The sequence below is a fragment of the Anabrus simplex genome, chromosome 4 (assembly GCF_040414725.1).
Source record: "Anabrus simplex isolate iqAnaSimp1 chromosome 4, ASM4041472v1, whole genome shotgun sequence".
In the NCBI taxonomy this organism is placed as follows: domain Eukaryota; kingdom Metazoa; phylum Arthropoda; class Insecta; order Orthoptera; family Tettigoniidae; genus Anabrus; species Anabrus simplex.
Genome location: NC_090268.1, coordinates 303,064,255 through 303,084,959, shown reverse-complemented (window position 1 = coordinate 303,084,959; position 20,705 = coordinate 303,064,255). Strand labels below are relative to the sequence as shown.

The 20,705-nt window shown below is 39.2% G+C and overlaps 1 protein-coding gene across 1 annotated transcript in view; it reads left to right on the top strand.

Moving 5' to 3' along the window:
• Rich (Guanine nucleotide exchange factor subunit Rich) overlaps nucleotides 1–20,705 on the top strand; it is a 629,630-nt gene that overhangs the window by 432,239 nt on the left and 176,686 nt on the right. The window contains exons 17-18 of the mRNA XM_067145638.2: nucleotides 18,795–18,919; nucleotides 19,000–19,184. Of these exons, the coding sequence (XP_067001739.2) occupies nucleotides 18,795–18,919; nucleotides 19,000–19,184 (310 nt within the window). The remainder of the gene's footprint in view (nucleotides 1–18,794; nucleotides 18,920–18,999; nucleotides 19,185–20,705) is intronic.

The window sequence follows — 20,705 nt, the reverse complement described above, 5'->3', positions numbered from 1 at the left end:
TACAAGGTCACCAGAGAGCAAGAGACACCTCAGAGGTGCTCAGTAAGGACTGGCATGAAACAACTATAATAGGCGCAAGTGACAGGGAAAAATGATAGGTTCGTCAATGAAAACGGCGATATAAATAGAAAATTTACACATGATTTATTTAGAATAAAATAAAAACTTGCCATCTTGGCTAACTATTATAATGAAGATCACTACATTAATTTGAATTTTAATTAAGCTGTTAAGGCAACATAAAAATAGTTCAAATAAATGGTATGGTACTGGCAAATTTCATCTTAACCATTCTAACTGAATTGACTTGACAATAATTTTGTTCTTGTAGATTTTAAATAATTAAATTATTATTTCTTGAGAAACTAGGCTGTCGAGGTAAAATTCTTGAACCCATCTGAAAAATACATCAAATAATTGAGAGAGAATTGAAATGTAAAAAATGTTATTAAACATTCAAAGTACTTCATTTTCTTGTAATGGAAATTCAACTTGAAATTACATCGTGGGAATTTGCAAATTAATTTTGATAAACAATTTAGTTTTATTTGAATATGCTTTCAAAATAGTCCAGATTGAATCGTTACTTCAACCATATATCTGTTCAGAATAGATTATCAATTAATTAATTAATTAATTAATTAATTAATCATTTAATGTTAAGTGGTCACTTCAAGTAAACTGAAATAAAATGAACATTACTTCTAATGACCAAAATTAATCTTCAACGCTGGAACATGGACAACAACGTAGATCATAATCACTACACATTGAAACACAAATAAATCTGCCCACATGGCACACACACACATGTCTGAAATAAATCATTTTCCCAATTACATCTTTAACAACTACAAATATACCACAATGCAATTCAGCTACTAAGAATAATGTACAGAAGAAATATACTACAATATATACAAGTCATGAAATCACTACTCGTACTCTTCCAATCAATTTACTCCGTAAGTGGCAGTACAAATGATGAACATGAAATTTAGCACATGGTCCTGGATTCGAGCGATTATGAATTGAGTTCGCTTTAAATTAAACTAAAACATATTTTGATTTATTAATATGTAGGAATTTATGCCAAATCCAAATAATTCTTAGTAAATAGCCAACAAATACACTCGTAGACTTGACAATTGTCAGGAACTTCACATCAGGATAATTTCATTCTCACATTGACATATATTCAGGAGTTCAACTGCAAGGCTTATTAATATCAAAAGACTCTAGTAATGCGACCACGATCACGTATACACTGCTATTTATCACCTCTGACATTCAAATGTCGCATATGCATCTAATATATCACAATGTCGCTAAATACACATCAGAATTCAGTTTTACTAAACACTCCAAAATTGAATGATTACCTGATATTTGAATTAACATCTTGATGACACTTGAGTTCGATCACCACAAGGTATGAATGTAAGCTCCAAATATTACCGAAATATTACTCCAAAATGAAAAATATTACCATATTAGATTCAGATTATACATATCAGTTCTTAAATAGCATAACATTCCTTAAATGTTTAACGATGACCAAGACAACGCACGGATAAACTATCAATGATTCACCACTGTCATAAGAGCATAACACGTGGTCAGGAAAACCTACTATTTCGCATGACTAAAATATCCAATGTTGGAAATCCGCATTTCGACACAATGTGGATGGATAAGACATAATTAGAAGATGTATAAAGGGAAATAAAAGCAAATGTTTAACTGCGAGACCTCACCAGAAATGTAAGGAAAATACAACTACTTAGAACAAATATCTAGTATAAGATGCAATCATCTTAATTTAGACTGCAGATTCATGTTGAACGATGAAATGTCATCCTTAATTGATATGTTTAAGTAAGGCAGATGCCCCTGTACTTCTCCTCCATTGACGACAGTCTGATGATCTAGCAGCTCATAGTGGAATGAATGTTGAATACTGCTATGAAATTCATCCTCGTATTCTGATGACTGTAGAGGTCCTCTTCACACAGCAGCAGTTCTGTAGTAATGCACTGAAACTTGTACAAGACAATTAGAAATAATCCTGGACGCAGTTTCTTTTCAGTATCATGAAATGATACGTACTTTCTCACAAGAGACTAATAACATTCGACATCTGTTGGTTTAGTAACTTTATATTTGAATCATGTAAGCTAACATACTTCCATAAGCAACTGTTTGATAAAATGTGAGTAGCTTCAGGCAGGCGTCGAACATGTCGCTTCACTGTCCACTGTGACGGCCAAAATTAGAGTGAGAGTTCATTGTGATGGTCAAGTCCAAACTGAGAGTGAGTGTTTGCACTACCCTTAGTTAAGTAGAGCACATTCCAGCGATTACTGGAAGTATGTGCTCAATTCAGATACTGAATTTTTGTATTATCGTTCGATTTATAAAACACTAAATACACTCGTCGATTGTCATAAAATTAGGCACACGTTATCTTTTAAAGGTTTTAACTGTGACATGACTTCATTACCACTTATATGACCTAATTTCACATCACAGATGCACTCTTATTTACTGCAGATATTGCTGTTAACTTCTTCCGATGATACAATATTCCACTACCCTTTACGTTTATCAGATGAGAGTCAGCTGTTAGGGGTGCATGGTTTTATTATATTATTTTGTACCGAGCAGCTCTGTCTCCTCTCAAGCGATAAAAATAGCTGCACAAGTAAAACAAATAAAACCTTGCTTGTCATGGTGAAGGCACACATGTCACGCCTACAAAACACAGAGATCAGGTGATGCACACTCGAATAAATCAGTAAATTACCTTCTCATAAGAAGCATACTGTCACAATATATAGGCCAAACAGGATGTAATTTTTCAATAAGATACATGGAACATGTCAATGCTTCATGATAGAATTGTTTCTCTGCCATGGCACAGCACATGGCAGACTTAAAACATAATTTTACATCAATTGACCAAGATTTAAGCATATTGAAAGTGGACAAGAAATGAACAAAAAAAATGAAAAACCTAATATTTTATTTGATATAATCATTCCTGTATATGCAAAGTATAAACAGGAAAAAAGCACATTAAGTCCGCCAATCAGTTTAAACCTACCTACCTACAGACCAATATCAATACTTACTGTTATTTCAAAAATATTTGAATGTGCTATAAAAGGTCGGCTTACCAAATTTTTAATCAACTATAACTTGTTAAAGAATGCACAACACGGGTTCAGAGTTGGCAGAAGTACTTTGCCTGCTTTATCACATTTTACACAGTTGGTCGTAAATGCTCTTGATAATGATGAAATTGTGCTAGGACTATTTCTTGACCTTTCAAAGGCATTGATACTCTTGATCATGAAATATTGTTGCACGAAATATATCAGACTGGAGTTAGAGGAATTGTTAACAACTGGTTTAGATCATACCTGGATAAACGATCCCAGTTTGTTGAAATTACATATTGTAACAGTAAAGGGCATAATGAGACGCATCACTCTCAAGTAAAAAAACATAGACTTAGGTATTCCGCAGGGTAGTATTTTGGGGCCTGTTCTTTTCTTGATCTATGTGAATGATCTTCCTCACAATAATCAAGTAGAAACTGCAGTTCTGTATGCTGATGATACAAACATAATTATTAATAATCCTGACCCTATTATTATTTTTATTATTAGGTTCGTTACGACCCCTGAGGATCACGAGTGACTTGTTCGGTATGTCTTCTTTCTTCCCAATACCTCTTCATTCTCTCACTCCTCCTCTTTCTCTCGGCTTCCGTGATCTGAATCTGGATCTTGGTGTCTGTCCATCTGTGACCTTCCACGAGCTCTTTTTGTATTTGGACCTATCCTGTACTGTCATCAGTGGATATTTTGCCTTTATGCCAGTAGTCTCCCAATCTTCTCTGACTTCCTTCATCCACTTATTTCCAGTTAAGCAGGTTGCATTCCTTATCTTCTTCGTCAGCCTACTGTCATCCATCCTCATGAGATGTCCATCAAATCCTAACCTTCTCTTTCTAATCACACTCGAGATTGGTTCTAGACTAGCATATAGTTCCTGCCTTGATCTGTGTACCCAGATTTCACCTTGCTTTTTGGTGCCCCATATATGTCTCAAGATTCTTCTTTCCTCCTCCTCCAATTGTATGCGTGTTCTCTTGCCCAATGTCAGCGTTTCAGTTGCATATAATGCAGCATTCCTGATGGTTATCATGTAGTGTCGCAGTTTGGCATTCCTCGAGAGGTTCTTCTTTCCATATGTAGTCATGGCTGCATATCGTAGTCTCAGCAGCAGTTGAGCTCTGTCTGTGGTACTTTTGTTGCTTTGTACATTACCCGTGATGTTCTCACCTAGGTACCGGAAGCTGTCGACTCTCTCTACCACTTGGCCTTTTACATTCCAATCGGTCTTCGTGTTCAGTACCTTCGTCTTGTTGTATGCTATTTTTAGACCAACCTTTGCTGCATTCTCTGCTAGATTTGCTAGTGCCTACTTCGCGTCTTCTTCCTTCTCATGTAACACCATATCATCTGCGAAGGCAAGGCAATCCGCTATGACTTTGTTTTTTATCTTATATCCAATCTGTACACCTTCAATTCCCATGGTTCTATTCAACTGTCTCCACTGCTTCACCACTTCATCCAAAACTAGGTTAAATAATTTTGGTGACAGACCATCCCCTTGTCGGACTCCTGTCTTAATTTCAAAGCTGTCTGACAACATACTCCGGTATCTTACTCTAGCAGTTGTAGCCTTCAATGTTTCCCCCACCAATGCATGTGTCGTAGAATCCAATCCTCTCTGAGTATTGGCGGGAAAACCATAGCTATTGGGGGGTATGGAGGAAATGCCTACTCCCAGCCCTGACCAACTAGGATGAACATTATCCTGGCAGAAGGTATAAAATGCCCTCTGGGGCTCATTACCTCAGTTGTAACAACGCTACCGAGATTACGGTAGCCCAGCTTAATACTTCGGCTTGTGAAGTAACCATGGAGCACATGATAATCCTGACCCTATGTCTATAGAAACTGCAGCAAATACAGTCCTGTCTAGGTTAGAATCATGGTTCAGGAAAAACAAATTAACAATGAACATAAAAAAGACCCAATACATGAAATTCAAGACATCTAACTGCCATGACAAAACTGCAAAACAGCACAACCTTATATTAAATGCAAAAGCAATTGAAAATTTGTTGACAATAACATTTTTAGGTGTCCATATAGATGAAAAATTAAGATGAGATTGTCATATTAAAAAAATAGGGAAGTCTCTGATTTCTGTTTGTTTTGCCTTAAGGATTTTGTCTAATAGTAGTAGTGAAGAATATGTTAGAATAGCATAATTTTGGATATTTCCATTCAGTCATCACTTATGCTATTGGTCTCTGGGGCTGCTACAAATCAAATCTATGTTATATTTCGAATATAGAAATGAGCTATCAGAATTATATCGAGACGTAACAGGTTAGATCATTGCAGACCCTTATTTAAGAGATTAAGGATACTCGTAGTACCAAGCATAAACATCATGCAATGCATTCTACATGTGAAAAACAAAAATCGATCACTTCAGAAAGAATTTTGACAATCACAGTTACCAGACGCAAAAAGAAATGATATTTTTATTGAGCACAAGAGTAAAACCATTGCCTTGAGTCATGTAGACTCTGTTGGAATCAGATTGTATAATAAGCTTCCAAGTAAGATTAAAGATATTAGTCCCGTCAGTTCATTTACCACAGTTTTAAAAAATCTGCTGAGTAGCTGCTTCTGTAGTACAGAAGAATACATGATGAAGTGCTGGTAATGATGCTATTACTTATTAACTTGTAAACATTCTTAATATTTGTATATAGCTTTAAAAATATGTTAATGTCACATTGATTATGTACATATCATTACCACCACACTAATAGATTTTTATTTTTATTTTGTCTTGTAAATATTGGTTATTAATATTATTTAAAAAGTTAAGATGTGCTGTCCTAACATTGAGGTATTTTTCTTCTCTTTCAAAATGTTCATTGTTGTGCATATATTATTATTAGTATCAGGAAATCACTCGACAACTCTTATATTATTGGCATATTTCAAAATATGTAATTGTACAGTCTATGGAAGCTAAATAAATGAATGAATACCCTTTAATAGTAAATTGCTTTAGTGTGTTTCCCTTAAGAGTGTAGTGTTTTGTATAATTGTGTATAACTGTGTGCTGTTCAGGAATAGACGTAGCGATAATAAAGTAGCTTTATGTATGGAAGTGAAAGTATCTCATGTGACATTTATATACACTAGTGTCCTAAAGTTAAGCTTAAGTTACGAGTAAGCAGGGCAACAGGAAATAGACCGCAAATCGCATGACATATGCATCTACCAACATTATGTGTTCGCTCTGTATAGGAAAGGAGTGTTCCCTGCTTTGACTAGCCGCGTAACCACAAGATAAACACAGCCAGTGCCTGCGCCCCATATTCCCTCAGTTGTGTTTGCCCTGCTATAGTGTGCGGAGTGTAGCCTCGTGGTGAACGTGATGACATAATGGCACAACGACGCCATTTGGACCCCGTTTTGCAGGGTAGAATACAGAGGGCACTAGGAAAGTTTTGCAATACGCAAAAACAGTTGGTTGGACACCCCTGTTATGGTGAGGGATGAAAAGAGGGGTGAAAACCGGTCTAGAAGACAGCAAGGTGCGACCTTCACCCCAGTTGTTACCAAGCAGTGGGATTGAAAGCAAGTTAAGATGTCAGTGTGGTCTACAGGTGAATATCGCGCAATTATCCACTACAGTTTTGCTCATGGATTAACTGTTGACCAGTGCCTGGAGGAAATGACTCTTGTGCTGGGGAAAGACTGTCCACATCGGACAACAATTTTCCACTGGTACAAAGAGTTCCAGAGGGGAAATTTTGGGGTTGAAGACGATCCTCGTTCTGGGCGACCGTCTGAATCAGCGACTGAGGAAAACATTGAAGCTGTGAGGAAAATGTTGTAGCAAGACAGGCGGTTGACATATCGGCAGGTAGAAGAGAACCTCCACATCCCTGCACCAGCTATTCATTCAGTTCTACACTACCATCTCCATGTTAAAAAGGTTTGTTCCCTTTGGGTGCCCCATTCACTTTCAGAGGAACAAAGGGCACATCGAGTGAAATGGTGCCGAAAAATGCTAAAACAGTTTGAAAATGGGACTTTGCTTAACGTCAATGGAATTGTTATAGGTGACAAAACGTGGCTTTATTATTACGATGTCCCAACAAAATCCCAGAACAAGGTTTGGCTGTTTAAAGATGAGGGTACTCCTGTGACTGTGCGAAAGTCAAGATCAGCGAAGAAAAGGATGATTGCAGTATTCTTCACTAAACGGAGCATCCTGACTCGGGTTGTGCTAGAAACACAAAGGACAGTTACTGTGAAGTTGTACAGTGAGACTTGTCTGCCTCAGGTCATCCAGGATCTCAAGCAGCTCCATCCAAGGTCACGGCTCACTACTTGGCTCTTGCATCACGACAGTGCTTCAGCACATTGTGCTAATGTAACAATGGATTTTCTTGCCAGGTCAGGGTTGACTGTGCTTGATCACCCTCCATACAGTCCTGATCTTGCCCCATGTGATTTTGCACTCTTCCCAGAAGTGGAGATGAAGCTGAAAGGGTGGCGTTTCACATCCAACGAGGAGCTTCTGGCAGCATGGGATTAAGAGTGTGAAAATGTAACCGAAGAAAAGTGGCAGAGTTGGTTCAATGACTGGTTTCGACGTATGGAGAAGTGTATTGAGTGTGGTGGAAATAATTTTGAAAAAGTCTAAAGTGTTCACTCACATTGCAAAACTTTCCTAGTGCCCTTTGTACTTGGCCATCTGGAAGCAGGCCAGACACAGACCGAAGTCGCTTTATCCTTCAATGTGCCACAGAGTGTCATTTCCAGGCTTTGGAGACGATTTCGAGAGACGAGATGTTAGTCGTAGGACAGTACCAGGTTGACCAAGGGTAACCACCCCACAGCAGGACCGATATCTGGCCTTAACCACCCGATGAAATCGGAGTGCACCTGCAAGACAATTGTCAGCGGACCTTGCAGCCGTCTCAGGGGTTGCCATTTCTGGCAAACTGTGTACCAGAGGCTCAGAACAGCAGGGCTGTTTGCCCGATGTCCAGCAGTATGCGTCCCGCTCACTCCAGCGTGGAGACGGGCCTGTTTACTGTGGAGCTGTCAACATAGAAACTGGACCATGAATGAATGGAGGCATGTTGTCTTCACAGACGAATCCCGCTTCAGTTTGCAGACCGATTCCCACCGCAAATTAATCTGGGCAGAACCGGATAGCCGGTCAACCACAGGAACATCGTGGAACGGGACCAGTATGGGGGTGGTGGCATTATGGTGTGGGGCGGCATCGTGTTGAATGGCTGTACAGACCTGTATATCTTCATGGGTGGTCCGAGGAACACTCTTAACACTCGGAGATACACCAATGAGGTACTGAGACCACAAGTTCCACTCTTCAAAGGTGCGGTTGGTCCAGACTTCCTGTTAATGGACGATAATGGCCAACCGCACCGCGCTGCTCTGGTGAATTCATTCATCACATGAACTGGCCAGCGAGGTCTGCGGATCTGAATTCTATAGAATATGCCTGGGATGCACTGGGGAAGCGAATTGCATCCTGTCAGCCTCCACCAAGGATGCTCAAAGATCTTCGCATTGCCCTTTCGGAGGAATGGGATCGACTGCCACAAGAGTTCCTGGACCATCTGATAGAGAGCGTGCCACATCGCTGCAAAGCTTTTGTGGCCGTTTGGGGTAACCATACACCCTATTAACAGCATATTTTGTTGTGGAAGACATTGCCAAGTTTTGTTAGTTGTTGTCAAAGGTGTACCTTAGCTATCAGAACCTTTCCGACACTGTCTTTCTAGACAAGTTGTGTGACATATGGTGTGATTCAGCTTCCGTTTGTTCGGCAATCCGTCTGACATTCCTATCATGCGGTATGGCCTCGTTTAGTGATTATGTTTAACTTTTGGACTCTAGTGTACATCAAAATAAAATCACATTGAGAACTATATCTAATTTGTCTTTGTCTACATTATTTGCTTTCTCTTTTCTTTTTTTTTTTTGGAAGATTACAAGTTTATTAATAATATTTGTTATTTTCCTTTTTAATTCCTCATTACCAGAAATAGAAAATGGAGTAGATTAAATTATGCATGAAAATCAAATCACATAAGCTATCTAAATATGAAAGAGATTTTCAATCCTAATTTAAATAAAGTGATGAATACCATGACAGTCTGTGATGAATAACAATAGCAAATTCAGACATAAACACACAGATCAGCGCTGTCTCAAATAAGTGAAATCACTGTAAGATCACAAGAAATGTACACACAGAATTTAAAAAATAAACGTCAGCCATATCCAAATCGGGAGAAGAAACAAACTGTAGATGAAAAAACACAATAGAAATTGGACGTGCAAAGCACACATGCAGTCTACTATCATTTTATATGAAGGTACACTTCCCATTTCATATCTTGTAAACTAAATCATTTAGATCTGAAGAAGAGATAGGTGATCTGTTCTGCTTTCTGATATCATGTGGCTCGGATTTACCTGTCAGAAGATTATAACTACAATTTTTCTAACTCACACTCACTCACTCACTCACTCACTCACTCCATAGGCTTCTGAGGGACGTTTAGTTCCTGTGCCAAACTCACAATCCTCTTCCATCCTGCTCTTCTCAGTTATCGATTTGGAGGGTCCGGCATACCTTGTTGATCTCCCTCTTCCAGGTGCTTCGGGGTCTTTCTGAAGGTCTTTTCCCATTAAGAGATCGCTTGTATAGATCTACTAGTGCTCTGTTATCCTGCATCCTCAGTACATATCCAGCCCAGCACAGTCTGTTGGATTCTATCACACCCATTATAGTGTGTTGTTGAGAGAGGGTGTAAATCTCATAATTAGATCTTTTCTGCCAGCTTTGAGAGATAGGGTCAAACCATGGGCCAAATATTGCAACTGCTACTGCTCTTTCTTTGTTACACTTCATGTGTCGGAACCATACAGAAGTACTGGTCGGATGATTGTATTGTAGATAATCATTTTTTCATTCCTTGTTAAAAACTTGGAGCCTAATATAGGACTCATAGAGTAAAATGCCTTATTTGCATTCTTAATTCTAGCTTGGTGTTCCTGTGGCTTTCGATTTTGCTCATTGATTAATACACCAAGGAATTTAAACTCCTCTAACTTTCTAACTCATGCACATAAATAAACATTTTACCGGGAAAATTACTATGCTCAATGAAATTAAATATTAATAATATAAATATTATATTCAAAACCCTGGATCATGCATGTATCTCAACTGGGATAGGCTTGGATAACATGGGCTATACAAAGACATCACGACTGTCGTAAAATCATATCCAAGACCACAGCAATGCATAAAGTTCCTTGTGGCTTTGTACACGTCGTATAACATAAATATGCTAAAGGCAATGTTTTGGGATATAGTACCATATCCAAAATACTTACATGATTACTGTTTGCATGAAGAAACAATGCTAAATAAATGGGGAGTTGTGATAGTCTCCCTAGTACACAAGAGAAAGGTGATAAAAATAGTGATGATGCTTGTTGTTTAAAGGGGATTAACATTAGGACATCGACCTACACAAAAATTGAAGCATTCTGAACGGAAGTTGGAAACGAAATGAAACTTCACGTGTTGGGAGGGTATGTGATGCTATTTCAATAATTACAAAATTAAGTCAAATTTGCAAAAGAACTTGGCAGTATGAGCCCATTGATCATTATGGTGTTCTACTCCCTCTGATTCGGTTGGGAAGGGTGTCATAAAGCCATTGTATCCTCTTTTGAGGCAAGCTGACCCACAACTGTTGTAACTGGTTCTTGATATCGCGGATACTGGCACTGGGATGGAGTTGACGTCCGAGCTGCTCCCACACGTTCTGTTAGGGACTGATTTGGGGATCTTGCTGACAATGGGAGTACCTCAACATCACAAAGATAGTTCATAGAGGCACGTGCCATGTGTGGACGAGCATTGTACTGTTGAAAAATGGCACCATGCTATTGTCACATGAGAGGTAACACATGAGGATGCAGGATGTCTGTGATGTACCATTGTGCCTTCAGAGTTCTCTCAATCACTACCAGCCATGACCTGAAGTTATACCTGATGGCTCCCCATACCATGACTCCATGAGAAACACCACTGTGCTTCTCCAAAACATTAGAAGAATGGGAGCTCTTCCCAGGTCACTGACATCCTTGCAAACAATGGTCATGTAGGGAGGTGCAGAACTGCAATTCATCACAGAACACAATGCAATGCCATTCATCAGCAGTCCATGCTTCTCGGTCACGTCACCACTCCAAACCCAGCCTTTTGTGTTGTGGTGTGAAAGGCAGCCTATGTATGGGATGGTAATTCCCTGGTCTGTCTGTTGCTTGTCTCTGATCAATAGTTTGAGATGATACAGAATGTTGCAGGGGGTCCATTACTTGTTCTTAGATGGAAGACGCAGATGTGAAGGGGTCACAGTGGACTTGGTGCATAATACGGTGATCCTCCCTTGTGATGGCCAGACGTGGACTACCGAAACCTTGATGACAAGTGTGCCCAGGGCCGTCGCGTTTTTAGTCTAATTCTATAGACGACAGTATTGGTCTCTGTGTTATACAATAATACAATGGATGCATGGCTGAGTGCGCACAAATTCTCTCTATGCTTAATGTACTGTAGTAACTGTGTATACTGAGCAGCGCTGTCCGCTGTGGTAGCAGGTGGTGAGGATGGGAGTAGGATCGTGAGTCGACATCAACACCACTCCCCATCCACAGTGCGCGTCGGACACAGTTTACACTTATCTTAATTACTTGGTTTTATAGTGAGACTAGCTGATGTACCCGTGCTTCGCTACGGGATTCTCAGAAAGTCTGACTTTGTGGTTTTCCTAACTGAAATCAACATACGTCATGACAAAAACATAAGTATGAATGTAGCGATTAAAAGCAATGATATCATATAAAACACTCGATCAAATGGAAAGCCGCATGTTTTATCACTTTTAACGAACAGTGCAGCGGTTAGATTGTGGTGCCAATCTAATAGTCTAAAGTTCCAGAGCTGGGATGACCAGGCCGCAAATTGCCATGAATACTCATCTGCCATTATTCTGCTAAATATGCATACAGTTCATTCCAATCAGTGCCTCAGAGTAGGGATTGAATAGCCCGAATGCTATGATAATCCAGTGTGTTACGTACCAGTAGTATCTGAAAATTTATAAACCAGGGGAATGGCATGCTAAAGAAGAAAGTTATCTAACTCCCCAGCTACTTCCCGCCAATATTCAGGCAGGCTGTTACACTGTACGACTGGGCGAGTTGACCGTGTGGTTAGCAGTGCACAGCTGTGAGCTTGCCTCCGAGAGATAGTGGATTCGAACCCCATTGTCAGCAGAATTAAGGCCTAAGGCACTCTTAGCCCTTTCCTATCCCATCGTCGCCATAAAACCTATCTATGTCGGTGCGACGTAAATCAAATAAAAAATACTCTGTACGCAGCAGTAATCCTATCTACCGGAGATAGGGGCAACAGAAGACACAAAGCACATCACGACAAACAATGGTCAATGTAATGGTATTGTTGATCAATGTTATGAGCTTTCTATATTGTAGGCCTTCACATTTAGTTTTATTTCGGCTGTGTGATTTGTAAAATATTTTATACCGTAAACTGTAGTTTCTTATTCTCCGACTTTACATACCAATTTTCATTAATACTGTTTACCCATTTTCTCGTTAGTCGGCGCTGATATGGACTTAGTAACAAAAATCCAAATTCATCATCATCTTCAGTGATGTAGCGAATCGTTAATGAAACTTGCTCCTTGTGACTTATGTATGGAGTACAATGAAGGATAACGGAAAAATATCTGGCTTCTTTTATTTTTGTCAAGATACTTTGCATTACTGAGTTGCGTGTCGTCTGTAGACGACAAAAAAGAGCACCTACCAAAGACAAGAACAAATAATGAAAAATCAAAGACTATTTTGTACATAAATAAATCAAATCTTAGTATATGTATATCAAATATGTAGTGGAGGGTGGGTGGATCGTGGTGCTGTTATTTATAATAGCTGCCTGTTTTTCCAGTCCGGAACATGGCGGGTCCATAGGTGGCGGATAATGGAGTGGCTCTAAAGAGCTAGGGTATCATCTCCCTGAACCAAAACTGGAACGAACAAAATTACGGGTTTTACCGGGGGTGGGGGGTGCCGATTTAAGCCTTGCCTTGGGCGCCTACATACCACGCGACGGCCCTGAGTGTGCCTGCCCTCACTTTCACATGCAGTCCAACATCAGGCCCCTATCACATCTTAATGCCCCAGAAATCTGGATATTGCACCAGCTGGCCAAATGGAGACCCACAATTAGGCCCCGTTCAAACTCTGTCAGGTGCTGATAACGCTGTCTCACATGAGTACGTGGCATCTTTGTGTCCTTCAGTGATCACACACTATTTGATGCTATTCACACCCCTTATCTACCCTACCAGGCCTGGTAACAACACTAATGCAATCTGGTGGCCGTTTTACCTTTCACAGAGAATTTTAACTGTAATCATTTGCATGCCTGCTAATGTTATGGACGTGTACGAAGTTACATTGATATCCGACCATTTCTTTTGGATGCTTCAATTTATTTGTCAAGCGCTATATATATGATACGAGTAAAGAATTGGAATCACAGATAAGGCTATTTTCAGGTGATATTATAATGTATAGAGTAATAAATAAGTTAAAGGATTGTGAACGATTACAAAAAGACCTATACAATGTTGTGAGATGGACAATGATATAAATAGGATGAAAAGTCAGGTTGTAAGTTTCACCAAGAGGAAAAGTCCTCTCAGTTTTAATAACTGTGTTGATCACTGTAAGTACCTTGGTGTTAATAAAAGGAATGATCTTCATTGGGGTACTCTCATTAATGAGGCTGTAAAGAAAGGATATAGATAGGGTTGTAGTTAGGATATAAAGAGGGCGTGTAAATCTCTGGTAAGACCTCAGTTAGAGTATGGTTCCAGGGTATGGTACTCATACAAGGATTACTTCATACAAGAACTGGAAATGATCCAAAGGAAAGCAGCATGATTTATTCTTGGCAATTTCCAACAAAAGAGTAGTATTACAAAAATGTTACAAAGTTTGGGCTGGGAAGACTTGGGAGCAAGGAGATGAACTGCTCAACTCAGCAGTATGTTCTGAGCTGTCAATGGAGAGATGGCATGGAATAACATTAGTGGATCAATAAGCTTAAGTGGAGACTTTAAAAGTAGGATCATAATATGAAGATAAAGTAGAAGTTTAAGAGGACAAATTGGGGCAAATATTCATTTATACATAAAATCAGCTTCATGCTCCGTATCGCACTTAAACAGATTCACAACTAAGTGGAAAATTAAAAATAGTTGTTGTGAATCTATTCGTTTATACGTCAAGGAATAAGGAATTGGAACAATTGATCAAGGTAAATGTTCTATAAATTTCCAAGTTCTTCGAAAATTTTGATAGGGAATCTGCCACCAGGCTGACATCCCTAAATACAGATCATTGATGACTGATTTGTCATTAAATTCATATTTAAAAGACTCTATTACCTTATGCGTATCATCCATGGAGACTCATTCAAATATCCTTTCACATACTTATCATCAAAGATTCTGTACAGCTAGCACAATTTTTTTTCTCTCTCTCATGCACACACATACACATCTCCTTGTCTTGTAATCATGATATTTTGCTCAATGTGTTCTCTCCACTGCTTAACACCTTCGCTATCAGCTGCCTGAGCAGCTTGCCACTGCTGTGACTCAGTCAATTTTAAAAAGCCGCATACTTGACTGTTGCATTCTACATTAGTGCATATTAAAGAAATCATTATTGAAAAAAAATATTTACAAAAGACATTACATAGTTTTCTTCAGTGTTTTTATTTACACCTGTCAGAAAGTCAAATATGGGAGCTGATGGATGACAGAAAGGAAACTCTGTCATTGTTCCTGTCCGGGTTAATATTCACCCTTCCAGTGCTGTAATTGAGCACGTAATCACACTCACTTTCACCATCTGAAGCTATCAGATCATCACCTATCGTTTTTGTGCAAAATATCACATATTTCTTCTTCTGGAATCACTCTTATTACTACAATATTTACTTGTGTGAAGCTTTGTCTACTACAAACCACAGCACTTGCAATTGCAATCAGTTTGAGAAGTGCTGGGTTTTACAGTATTGAGAAAAGAGGACACTCGAGTCATCTACTGTAAGAAAAAAGATACTTTTAGGTGGAACTCTCCTGGTTTCCAAAAACACAAGCATATGGGAGTGCATTACGCTGAATGAGCACTAAATGACTTTACTCCTCTACGGGCCAAAGAGGACGGCGTGCTTTAACGACCATACTCCTGTACAGCAACCAACAAGCTACTCTAAATCTCTGCATATGCCCTAACTTTAACATCAGATGATGACCAGAAAAAATACTTCTATCACCAACTCGGAGTCTTCACAAATATATACCTGACTCTGACACAGTTATCCTTTTGGAAGATTTTAATTCCCATATTGGTGGATACTTTACGCTCTGTGCAGGAACCATTGGCAAAGAGGGCAAGGGCAATAGTAATGCTATCAGAATTCTCGTGCTTACTAAATGTTCAGAACACAGTTTCATAATTAAAGATTCACTCTTTCACCGAAGGAACAAGTTTGAAACTTCATGACTATACCCTAGGTCAAAGTACTGGCATCTCATTGGATTATGCAACAGTCGATACCTGAATTATTTAATCTTAGCAGACATAATAATCCTCAGCTTCAGGTACTGAACTCAAATATGCAGATGACAATGTTGTTGTTGCCAATACAGATGACAGTTTACAAACTATTTTGAATCTATTCTATCAAGGATATACAACTATTGGCATAGAATTTACCATTAATAGAACACAAGTTCTTTACCAACCAATACCAGACTCCAACAATGAAGCTCTTTCCATCACAGTCAGTGGTAAGATCCTGTCTAATATCAAACCCTTCAATAACCTTGGTAGTTACCTCTCTACAAATAAAAACATAGACTCTGAAATTGTCCCAGATGCTCTTGGTCATCTCCTGAAGAGCGGTTTGAACAACCACAACCTGTGTCCAGACCAAGCTGTACATTAACACTGCTGTAGTAATACCAACACCTAGTATGGATGTAAAACATGAACTACTTACAGAAGACTCTCAAAATACCTTTCTTAGAAGAAAGAGTGAAATAGCAAGCCTGTCAAGCGAACAGCAGTATCTTGGAAGAGGCCACTACTTCTAGCATTAATGCTATGGTATGCTTTTCTTAGAATCATTAAAAATAATGTACCACTTGTCCAGGTCATAGTAAATATAACCTTTAAGTTTGATTATACAAATTTATGGGAACACTAAACCAAACCTGAACTAGAAAACTGTTTAATTTTATTTTTCCAGACATGTTCTAATGTTTTCATAAATTTGTATCTTGTGTTTGACAGACTAAAAATTTACAGGTTAAGTCAGCACTGAAATACATGTTAACAACCAGGACTTAATTAGTATATTTACATACATACATTGTACATTATCATTATAGACCGTTATGCCTTTCAGCGTTCAGTCTGCAAGCCTCTGTGAATTTACTAAACGTCGCCACAATCCTCGATTTGCAACTAGTGTTGTGGCCTCATTTAGTTCTATACCTCTTATCTTTAAATCATTAGAAACCGAGTCTAACCATAGTCATCTTGGTCTCCCTCTACTTCTCTTACCCTCCATAGCAAAGTCCATTATTCTCCTAGGTAACCTATCCTCCTCCATTCGCCTTAGATGACCCCACCACCGAAGCCGGTTTATGCGTACTGCTTCATCCATCGAGTTCATTCCTAAATTAGCCTTTATCGCCTCATTCCAAGTACCCTCCTGCCATTGTTCTCACTTGTTTGTACCAGCAATCATTCTTGCTATTTTCATGTCTGTTACTTCTAACTTATGAATAAGATATCCTGAGTCCACCCAGCTTTCACTGCCATAAAGCAAAGTTGGTCTGAAAACAGACCGATGTAAAGATAGTTTCGTCTGGGAGCTGACTTCCTTCTTAAAGAATACTGTTGATCGCAACTGCGAGCTCACTGCATTAGCTTTACTACACCTTGATTCAATCTCACTTACTATATTACCATCCTGGGAGAACACACAACCTAAGTACTTGAAATTATCGACCTGTTCTACCTTTGTATCACCAACGTGACATTCAATTCTGTTGAATTTCTTACCTACTGACATCAATTTAGTCTTCAAAAAGCTCATTTTCATACCATACTCATTGCACCTCTTTTCAAGCTCCAAGATATTAGACTGCAGGCTTTCGGCACAATCTGCCATTAAGACCAAGTCGTCAGCATAGGCCAGACTGCTTACTACATTTCCACCTAACTGAATCCCTTTCTGCCACTTTATACCTTTCAGCAGATGATCCATGTAAACTACGAATAGCAAAGGTGAAAGATTACAGCCTTGTCTAACCCCTGTAAGTACCCTGAACCAAGAACTCATCGTACCATCAATTCTCACTGAAGCCCAATTGTCAACATAAATGCCTTTGATTGATTTTAATAATCTACCTTTAATTCCATAGTCCCCCAGTATAGTGAACATCTTTTCCCTCTGTACCCTGTCATATGCTTTCTCTAGATCTACGAAACATAAACACAACTGCATATTCCTCTCGTAGCATTTTTCAATCACCTGGCGCATACTGAAAATCTGATCCTGACAGCCTCTCTGTGGTCTGAAACCACACTGGTTTTCATCCAACTTCCTCTCAACGACTGATCGCACCCTCCCTTCCAAGATGCCAGAAAATACTTTGCCTGGTATACTAATCAATGAGATACCTCGATTGTGTTGCAATCCTTCCTGTTCCCTTTCTTATAGATAGGTGCAGTTACTGCTTTTGTTCAATCTGAAGGTACCTTACCAACACTCCATGCTAATTTTACTACTCTATGAAGCCATTTCATCCCTGCCTTCCCACTATACTTCACCATTTCAGGTCTAATGTCATCTATTCCTGCTGCCTTATGACAATGGAGTTTATTTACCATCCTTTCCACTTCCTCAAGCATAATTTCATTTTTGAAAGGAATAAACAAGTGTAAAATCAAGTCATTTAGAGATAGGGGAAGAAGAAAAGGGGCACATAATAGGACAAACACAATGACAGGTCATTGTGGGAAGGAGGGTACAAGGTCAAACTTATGCCTGTCCTCCTGATAAAGCTGGGAAGCAGAAACAAGCTTGTTGAGGACTGAGAAGAGATTGATGTAGAAGAACAGGGAATGATGAGGAGAGAGCCTACCTATTCATTGACAGCAGTTTGTGAAGATGTGGAAATTGTCCTAGTCCTTTTTGCTTGTATTTTTCTGTACTTCCCATACTGAACTGCCACTATGATTGCCCTATTATGTGTTCCTTTTCTTGTTCCTCTCTCTCTCTCTCTCTCTCTCTCTCTCTATGTAGCATTATTATGTAGGTCATACTGGCAGTTTCACAACAGTAATTACATTCTATTATGATACAGCTTATCTTGTTTCACATAACATTAACCCAAAAAGACTTGCTCTTGTCTGTATAAATTAAGCGTTATGAATTATTGCTTTCAGATCCTAACGATGTTGAATCTCCTCGTGCCTCATTTATTCTTCCGTCCAAATATGGAGTTAATACTCAAACGCCTCCTGTTAGTCCCAATGAGGAGGATCTTTCACTTGTTTTGGGTACCATGCAGGTCAGTAGGATATCACTTATCATTAATTATATTCTCAGTGATCATGTTTCATTTTCCATTAATGAGTGTTTGTGTGCTAGGTTTCTAGAGGCCGTAGCTTTAGCACCACAACAACACCAAAGGTCCAACAGATTGAGATGGGAACCACTACAGTCAGCGGCCACCACCGTGAAGTTCTTCGTTCCCTTAGCGGAACTTCAGAGGCTACTAAATCTGTACCATTGAGACGTAAAAAATCTGTCCCTACTGGACGAGTAGATGCCAGGTATAGAAAAATGCATTTTATAACGCTATACATACTGTATACCATATAACCTGTGGATTTTCTTTAAATGTTAAAAATAACTTTCTCAGACTTTCAAAAATGAGATATATTTTGAGAAAATATTCAACCCTTCTCATATTTCAATGCAACTATTACATTTTCGGTTACCTGTAATTTAGGAATGACTTGATCAGTTATATGCCACTTATATCTTAATGTTTCCCATAATTTTGGTTTAGATGTTGCATAGTGAGGCCTTCAGTTTATAATAACGTTTTTATTGCAGCCAAATAGCCATGAAAGGAGAGGTAGAATATACTAAAATTGTGCACGTGTATGTTATTTTGCATAATCTTTAATTGATTTTGTTTTTGTTCTTGTTCTATGTTGTAGCATTCACACTTATGTCAACAGTTTACATTCACACGTTTCTCTTAGTTCATGGTTAGATGTGTTGGTACTACTAATATGGTGAAAACTGTGTACTGCCAATCTTCGATTTCTACTGTTGATATTCTATGTTCAAATACATGTACTCTTTTGATTTGTGAGGTTTCATTTTGCAAATCTTTTCTATGGCACCTGTGTAATGTTCAAGAATAAATTATGGCCAAATGTACACTGATGAGCAATTGAATTAGCTGCTGTTTTGGTAAAATGATGCTGTGTGATCTGCCTGGAGAATGTAATAGCATGGTGCAAAACATGACTATGATAACCCCAGACCTCGTTCTGGCCTTGTGAGTGGCAGTTGAGCACAGAATGGGTAAGAAATGACATCTCGGCTCATTTGGTGCAGTGCATTAGATGACTCGAATTCAGTGCTAGATAACATCAAAGTGTCAACAACCATAATATCCAGAACCGTCTCCTCTCAGGGGGCTGCAGCAGTCGCAAGCTGTGTAATGTACGTCTGCTCACCACACATCACAAGGCATCAACATGGATAAAGTAACTCTTCCATTGGACTCTCGAAGCATGGTAAAAGGTTGCCTACCAGGCGAGTTGGTTGTGCAGTTATGGCCGCGCAGCTGTGAGCTTGCATCCGGGAGATAGTGGGTTCAAACCCCACTGTCGGCAGCCCTGAAGATGGTTTTCCGTGGTTTCCCATTTTCACACCAGACAAATGCTGGGGCTGTACCGTAATAAAGGCCACGGCCGCTTCTTTCCCACTCCTAGCCCTTTTCTATCCCATCATCACCTTAAGACCTGTCTGTGTCAGTGCGACGTAAAGCCAATTGTAAAAAAAAAAAGTTGCCTAGACAGAAGAGTCTAGGTACCATTCTGGTCCAAGCCGATGATAGGGTACAAATGCGTCACCAAGCATATGAGGCAAAGGAGCTCTCTTGCCTGCAGGGTAAAGTTCAGGCCAGTGGTAGGACTGTATGGGGATTGTTGATATGGGATGAAATGGTGTCCTTGGTACAACTGCCAACATCACTCACTGGCGATCAATATAGCAATCAGCTGCCAAATCATGTCCACCCATTTGTTCGCCTCTAGTATCTGGATGGAGACATG